We start from the raw sequence: 8,748 nt of genomic DNA on the forward strand, positions 1-8,748 counted from the left end.
CCTTGAGTTCATTGCGAAAGGGATGGCATGATCTTTCACATGTCCCAACAATGGAAAAGCTAGCTTATGATTGGTTTCCTCTAGATTAAGGTGTGAGCATTTTACTTATACTCATTTCCATTTAGAAACACCTCCTGATACTTTGTTAACATGTTGATTTTAGAGGCAGTGAAGAGGCTATTATTTTCCATGAGGCCATTTAATCGTTGATAGAAGCTGAAGTAGCAAGCTAAGCTAAAAAATCCTATACAGACTAGAGTTGGAATGAAGGTGATGCATAGGATTGAAAATGTAGAGAGCTGCAAGTTCACTTTGCACACTTGCAAGCACTCTAGTAAGTTCAACATGTGCAATACGTGGCATTTTTGAACCCTTCAAATAGTAGTAAGTTCAACATGTGCAATACATGGCATTTTTGAACCCTCCAAATAGCCTTCAAAGAGTTCCTTGTAAAAAACATTTCGATGAACATTAGGGGTAGGTAGGAATCAAATTTAATGATAATGTGCATGGATGAGGAATACTTTATGGGACTATAGATTGAACTTAACACTCTCCTAGAATAGTAACATTTCAGCTTTATTAGAGGATCCAATGATGAGTGGCTAATGCTTTAGGCCCACAATGATAAGTTATTATCATTGTAAGAATTTAGAATGAGGTAAAATATTGACACTTTTGTTGTGCCTTGGAACTATATTTCAACTTTATTATATTGCACATGATTGGTTTCATAGGGTAAGATATCTTTTATTACCAATCATGAGGGTAATATACACTCTGTACTTTCTAGTACTTTCACACATGGTACTTGGTGTAAGGGGTTGACAATTTAGAGAAGTGTAGCATTAGTTAGGAAGTCAAGTCCTAATCAAGCTTGTAAGAATATGTCATATAGTAAAACCTTCTTATGGCAATATGGATTGCCTCTAAAAAAGTGACAAAGAGAAAGAAAAAGAGATAGGAGGTTCAATGTGGATTATTAATAAATAGATTTGTTGAAAATTGACTTTTATATTGGCCCTTATATAATGTGGTAGAGAGAAATGCATACCTTATATTCCGAATAGTGACTACCTTGAAGCAAACACTAGGCTTGGGCAGCTAGGCTCATAGATTGTGGTAGAGAGAAATGCGTACCTTATATTCCAAATAGTGACTGCCTTGAAGCGAACACTAGGCTTGGGCAGCTAGGCTCGTAGACTGTGGACTTTGGGAATTCACTACATGTAAATCCTTAATATTATGTGTATTTAAGGCCTAATTTTAAAAGCCCTCATTTATAAACTTATTATGAATAGGCTATACTCTTTCATATTCAACCTATGAAATATGATACTCTTATGTATGTTAAAAAATGGTCTAAAAAAAGGGATTTTTAAATCCCTTCTATTGAATTGATGTGATAGACTATTTTTAACTAACTCCCCCTCCCACCTAAGATTTTGGACATGCCTTAGACATTATATCACTAAATGTGTTCATAGAGTGAGTATCAAGAATGGAGGGTTTCTTAGCGTGTGTGCTTGAAGGGTGATTATAAACTCTAGTAGACATTGATGAACCACCTTCGATGCATGGGAACTTCATAGTTCTCAAGTATATAGTTACTTTGAGTGCAAATAAGTTCATTGATTGGTGGAATTTGTCTAGCCATTAGTTGTAGGCTAGGCGTGAGAGGTTGTTAAGCTTAAAGCATTATTTAAGTTTCGATAATGGTGGTTGGACAATACATGCAATAGAGAGTTAGAATAGGAAAGGTAAGACTAAGAAGTTTTAGGTGGTGCTACAAGGAAGCAACGTGTTGGTGTATTTTAATGGTTAGGGTTCTAAAGTACCAATTAGATGTTGTACTTGAATTTGAAACTATTAATGTTATCATATCTTATTTTTTGGTGGCTAAAGTACCAATGGGATGTTGCTCATGCCCTAAAAGTAGCATGCACTTTTCGAATTCTTTTTCTTGTAAAAGGAGCATTTTTTATTACATAGATTGGTTGATTATTTTGGAAGCTTGCCCTTAATGTACTTATTTGGGTAGAAAGTGTTTTCACTTCGTAGAGAAAGTTTCTTACAAGGCCTAGAACCTTTATGTCATGATATGGAATGGTGTTGGAAGGTGAATTAGGAATTGGTCCCACCACCATTTAGCCTCCATTGTTTGCAAATGGTGATACTCTTGCACCACACATGTTCACCATCTCAAAATCAGCAATGGTTTGTTGGCATCATGGAAGTGATCCATACATTCTCATGCTTTTGGTCGAGTTTGATTCACATGGAAATGCATAAAACTTAGGAAAGTTTTCACCTATGGCTATGGCTATTCTTTAGATGAAGTAGTGGACCCTGATGCTAAAACCTTCATACTATATTTCTTAACTCATGCCAAACCATGTCTCAAAACTACATACTTAATTGCTTAACTTGTGCAAAACCAAGCCTCAAAAAACAACATAGTTACTTGCTTCACTTGTGCCAAATTTTGTCTATTAGTCTCTTTCTCTCTCTCGATATATATATATATATGTATTTATATATGACCCAAGGAGTTTGAGCACTGGTTGGGAATCCATAAAAACATGTTTGCACATGTGAGAGCATGTGAAATATAATGTTTAAAGTGTTGAAACATGTGTCATTGATGAAGTAGACGAATGATAAGTCCGTAAGATTTTTGGCCGAAGGGAGGGCGTTCCAAATCTTCTCAGAGCATACGTTCACCAAGTGGTTTTGGATTTGAAGTTGAAGCACAATGGTTACCTACGAATTTGCGAGTCAAGCCACCATCCTGGTTGCAAAACAGGCCCTGGTGGGAACTGGTCCTTACATGCTTGGTAGAATTGCTGCATGGGAACTGGCATGCGTAGGGGGCCCTGAGATGTCCTGCACACGCACAAAATTAACAAATCGTTCGCGTGTGGGGGTGTGTGTGTGTGTGTGTGTGTGCGCGTGAATGACGCAAGGCCTGGGAAGACCTGCTGGCCACGACAGGGCGACTTCGACCCCAGTTTGTGAAGGCCGTGCCACTTGCGAAACAACCCCAGCTCACCCCCCTTCGCCTCTCTCCCAATAACATTAATTTCTTATTTTTAAATTTCTTCTCTTCTTCCTTTCCTTGTGCGGGCAGCGTCGCGGAGCTCGTGTATTGCGCGTTGCCCACGGTCTTTTCCATCTTCCATTATTTTTAAGCTGGAAAATACTAATATTAATCCACACTATTTCTATATTAATCAGCCATATTAAAAATAAAATTCACTCTCCTCTCTCCTCTCTCTCTGTGTCGTCTGATCTCTCTCATCCATGAATGATGACTAGGTGAATGAAAACACACACACACACACACACACTCTCTCTCTCTCTCTCTCTCTCTCTCTCTCTCATCTATGATTCTCTCACTCATCAATTCCCTGTAAGATTGAACTGTGCGCGTGCGCGTGTCACCAAGTGGTCGCACGTTTCAGTTGTGCTTCTGATCTCTCTCTCGTCTCATTCATCACCTACAGGATCCTCTTAACCTAATCTTCATTTTGCCTCCCAATGACCCTGCTTTCTTCTTAGCTCCACTGGACCACTACCGTCTCATCAGCTCAAACATCATACCCTCTCGACTCTCTCTCTCTCTCTCTCTCTCTCTCTCTCTCTCTCTCTCTCGTATAATAATATTAAGCCCGCGACTCATTCCTTCCCTTTCCCAGCCTTTCCGTTGTCTTGTCTTCATCACTAGCTGCTGCCTCCTCATTACCCGCAATTCTATCTGATCATAAGGTAGGATACTTCCCGGGCTTTACATCATCATCTTCATTCTCTTCGTCTAATAACTCCTGTCAGAAATATCCTGTACACGGTTAGACTTATTCCACAGCTGAAACACCCCCATCTACTTGATTCCGTTTGCTAGCAGGAAGATATCAAGAAGGAGAGGGTTTAAAAGAGCCAAATTATATAGAACCAGAGGAATCTTGGAGGAGGAGAAGAAGGAGAAGGAGAAGAGAGGGTTAATTTTAATAGCACTAATAGGAAATTGTGTATGGATCCTTTGTGCCTGCATCCAGATTCTCATCATCAGTTTGGCAATTATATTCTGGGTTCTCACATCAATGGCAGCAGCACTGCAGCAGACAGCGCCTGCAACTATCAAGTGCAAGCACCAGCTGGAATATTGGATCAGAGTCACAGAAGCTTACAATACAGCGCAGATGATCAAGTACCTCCCATGACCTTCAATTCAGCTTTTCTTTCTCCCATGACCTACTCTTCTTTCTCCTCGGCCTCCTCGTCCTCGTCCTCTTCTTCTTCTTCTTCTTCTTCTTCTTTGTTGGCTTCATCATCTTCATCCACAGCATTACCCCGTACTGTTTCTCCTTACTCTGAGCTTCTGCCAGCCATGAATGTTTTCAGTGATCAGCTTCTTCATCAGTTTGACCCAATCCTAATGCATCCATACTACTCCACAAGCGTTGACCAACAACTCCTGCAAATCCCTTTGCCCGATTGCCCATTCAGCAAAATTAATCCACTCTTTGCAACCTCACCAGTATCATCCACCACGAACCTGTATGAGAACTGTGACACAGTAACTGCAGACACTATTGACAGGCTGATGAAGACATCCAGTAGTACAGGAGCACTCTGGCATAAAGCGATAATGGAGGACAAAGATCAGATGGTTAGTGGTGCTAATTCATCTTATGCACCCTACTCTTTGACCGATTATCCACTTGCAGCCACCAATTTTCTACACAATCTGGTGGATATGGAGTCTCTGGTCAAGTTCGAACCGTCGGACTTTGATAAAACTGGTATGTCTAGATTTGGAAGCTCCTCCATCTCCCAGCAGCAGGACTCCTTCCAGTTCCCTGCAGCATCGTCTGCAGTACCGGCGGCCAGCCCCATCAACCGCAACCCCAGCTACAAGAATGTGCAAACATCTACCATGGTATCTGATCATGAACGGTGCCAGAAATCCTCCAGCAGCGATGAATCCATGGGCCCACCCGAAAGCAGTACCATGAATAACACCGCTGCCATCAAATACAAAGCTCAAGTACCCCAGCAAGCGCCAAAGCGAAGCCGGTAATTAACACGCATGGTTAACCTAATTATCACTGTTCACTCATTTGAATGAATCAACCACTGGAATTGACCTAGTCACACCGATTGAATTAATCAGTTTTTCATTGAGTTTATCATCTAGCTGTGGATTGATAAGGTATGCAAGCTTTTTTTCTGTTGATAGCTAATCACGTCACACATCCAGTAGGTTTTGGAGATGAACACCGATCAAACATTTTTAATGGCCAGAGAGTGTAGACCTAATGGTGTAACAACTTGGTCTAATCAGGCGGGACAGGATTATCTACATCCATATTTACTATACTCATCAAAGGTTTTCTTGCAACGTATAATCAATAAGGAACAGAAAATCATGTTGCTTGCTTAACTACGATAAACGTAAATTGCATGCATACTTGGTTCATTAAATTAGCTCAACCTCTAAGTAGCAGGTTTCCAGTACATGTGGGAAAATCACTTGCAGCTGCGAAATGGTCGAGTTATAAGCTGTATTCCTAGCAAACCTTCATTCAGTTGCATTCAACAGGAGATCAAATTCAGCCAAGATCAGGATTAGCAGGAGATCAACAAATTGTATTCCGTGCATGCCCTTATTGTACTATAAGAAACCTTATCCTTGATTACATTACGTTGTGTAGAACATTTAGCATAATTTAACTCTTAGCAACCGAAGATTTAATCAACAGAGAGATGAACCAGGCTGAGATCAGCAAATTGTATTATGTTAATTAATACCCTTGTTTTACTCTATGCTAATTGTACTCATGCCTTGCAGTACAAGGCATTCAACAGAAGAGGATTCAGCTTGTGATGGAAGAACCTAGGTTAGATATACATTAGTCGTAACTGTAAAATAAAGTCGTCGTCTTTTGCATTATACAGGAAATCCCAACACAAGAGAGTGATATCTGTTCCAGCAACAGGAGGGCTGGACAGGCCCACAGCAGAATGCCTTCCCTCTGATTCATGGGCCTGGCGGAAATACGGGCAGAAGCCAATCAAGGGGACACCATATCCGAGGTAAGGAAAAAGTTCTAAGTTTATAAGCATTTCACCTTTCATGCGGTGCTCCACTGATAGTTGCTTTGCGGCTGGCCTGTGTACAAGTAATACTGTTGTCATTCTTGATCACCATTACTAAAAGACTGTACTAGTCCTTATGCAGCCGTAGAACGTCACTTAAGTGAGCACAAAGGGATATTATAGGTCTCATTAATCTTAAAAGGTTTGGACAGCGGCTGTGCCTACCAGTATAACAAGTCTTTATAGAGACATGTTAGTTTTCTTTGACTATTGTGGTATGTAGACTTTGTGTTGTGGTTAGCATTGCTAGTTAGGGTATATGCTGTTACAATTGTATAGTGACAAGGTGAATGATCTTTGAAAAATTACCTCTAGTCAACTTGAGTTAAGTGGCCTAGTTTTAGGAAAGAATGCGAGTAACAACAGAGTAAATGCTCCTGCGCACGCTCCGATTTCCTTGATTATGGTATTCTAGACCTTGTGTTAAAGCATGGATATCTGTAGTAGCTGTAGCTCACAAGGTTTGTGTAGAAGATGCATGAACATTTGCACCTGGCAGTAGCAAGGGGCATGATTCTGGATGGATGGAAAGATGGTGTGCTTGTCCTATACTTGGCTATGGGCATAGGGGTAATATATTGCATGTAGTTTACACATGTAATCATAGCTAAATGTGATATAATCTCGCACTAAAGACATTTTAACAATTGTGGGGTTAATCTTTGGCTATTTGCAGAAGCTACTACAAGTGCAGCAGCTTTAAGGGTTGTACAGGAAGAAAGCAAGTGGAGAGGAGTCCAACAGATCCAAGCATGCTTCTGATAACATATACAGCAGAGCACAACCATGGCTCAGCAGCTGCTACAAACGCTAGCAGTACGACCAGTGCTACTACTGATCTTCCAGCTCACCCATCCAGCTCAGCCTCTCAGGCTGCCAGCCCTGAGCTGTCAGCAGTTAGCTGCCCAGTGAACATTGCAAGTGAAGATAGCTCCGGTCATCAGCCCCTTGACTCAGAAGCCATCCCAAGCTTATCTTCTCTCGTTGATCAGAATGATGGGGATGATGATAATGATGTCACTGATGGCATCCATGATCATGTAGTAAACTCCCCCCCGACCATGAGTGATCAAGTGGTTGAAGATAATCAGCCAAACAATGATGCAAACAGTAATCAGGAGCTGCAACATTCCGCTGGCATTGATGACAATAAGGCTAATGCAAGCACGCCATCATCTCTGAGCTGTCATCACTTGAATGTTGCTACATCAGCTACTGTATATGATGGCAGCTTATCAACGAGTAACCACCATCACCATATGCATGTCAAGATTGGACCATCCGTCCAATATGTGGATATGCAAGATGAGGAGCTCTTTGCCCAATTGGAGGAGCTCCCTGATTCCTTCAGTTTTTATGAAGATTCTGCCAATTGTGGCACCACAGTTGATCCCTTCAGCCTTTACAACTGGTCGTCTAACGTAAGCCCAACATGGTGATTTTCCCGATTTAGGAAAATATCAGATTCTAGTTTGGTTTATAACTTCTGTACAGCTACACATGATGAGCAAACATATCCCCCACAGAAAGATATTTATTTCCCGACAGGTTTCCTGGACTTAGACTGATTTTGTCTCCCATTCAAGCTTGATAGTTTTGTATCATTCATGGCCGCGGCTCCTTCAATTGTACACTGATCAAATGACTATGGTATTCCCTTTCAAATTTAGCAACATTTTTGCAGCTGTACTGATCAAACATTAAATCTTCTTCCACTCATTAATTAGCAACAAATTTTGCAGCACGAAGCTTACTCACGAATTATGCGAGGTCATAAGACCGTGCTTCCACTGAATTAGCAACATTGTTTGCAGCACGAAGCTTGAGGATGAATTATGCGAGGCCACAGTACTGTGCTTCCAATCAATTAGGAACACTTTTCTGCAGCACGAAGCTTAATTATGAAAGCGAGGTTATAATACATCGTTAATGAATGTGAATTATATGTATATCCTGTCTTCTTGCAAGGATTTGATAGCTTTAATGTGTTTTCTGAACCCCTGTGTGTGTTTTTATTGTGTTTTTGGGGATGATGTTTTACCTTCCACTGATTGCCAGAACCCACGATCTTCGATCGTGGGAGAAAAAATAGGAAGGCTGATGCTTTTTTCGTTACATCTTCCATCGCAAAGCAAAATAGGCGTGAGAAAGCTATGAATGAAAGAAATCAGTAATATTTTTATATGTATAGAAATCTCAGGGTGTACGCGTTAATAGGACTTTTCTCAACAACCTAGTAGTAATACTAATAATAGGGGTCCCTTGTCAATCGAATTCCTTGTGGGGTCTCTCTCGCATCCGATCGTGACACTGGCTTCGTATTTTTTTAAAAGCTCAATATACGCATTCTCTCTCTCTCTCTCTCTCTAAAACAAGTATAGCCAATTTCTGTGGAGATACTAGCTCATCAATTTTACTCGACTAGACAATAAGTTAAGTTTCTTCTCATGTAAATCTGTTTTCCAACCAGGTAGGCCATGATAGAAGAGTGAAAGATACGTTAATGGCAAGCATGCATGAAAACGTCGTATAATTGGGAGACACAAACGTGAAAGGAATTCATGGAAGTCCCAGGGGGAAAGATTCCAT

General features: G+C 40.7%; 1 protein-coding gene across 1 annotated transcript; it reads left to right on the forward strand.

Moving 5' to 3' along the window:
* The first annotated feature begins 3,488 nt into the window (after positions 1–3,488).
* On the forward strand, positions 3,489–7,861 carry LOC148038238 (uncharacterized). The gene is made up of 3 exons (XM_087670211.1): positions 3,489–5,076; positions 5,959–6,096; positions 6,836–7,861. The coding sequence occupies exons 1-3, from the start codon at positions 4,031–4,033 to the stop codon at positions 7,596–7,598; spliced, it is 1,947 nt and encodes a 648-aa protein (XP_087526337.1). The 5' UTR covers positions 3,489–4,030; the 3' UTR covers positions 7,599–7,861.
* Positions 7,862–8,748: the final 887 nt, after the last annotated feature.

The sequence above is a fragment of the Lygodium microphyllum genome, chromosome 3 (assembly GCF_053477565.2).
Source record: "Lygodium microphyllum isolate KBCC chromosome 3, Lygodium_microphyllum_v1.1.10, whole genome shotgun sequence".
NCBI classification, from domain to species: Eukaryota; Viridiplantae; Streptophyta; class Polypodiopsida; order Schizaeales; family Lygodiaceae; genus Lygodium; species Lygodium microphyllum.

Coding starts and splice junctions, on each gene's coding strand:
- LOC148038238 (XM_087670211.1), top strand. CDS start 4,031: ATGGATCCTTTGTGCCTGCATCCAGATTCTCATCATCAGTTTGGCAAT. Junction 5,077..5,958: donor CAAGCGCCAAAGCGAAGCCG/GTAATTAACACG, acceptor TGCATTATACAG/GAAATCCCAACACAAGAGAG. Junction 6,097..6,835: donor AAGGGGACACCATATCCGAG/GTAAGGAAAAAG, acceptor GGCTATTTGCAG/AAGCTACTACAAGTGCAGCA.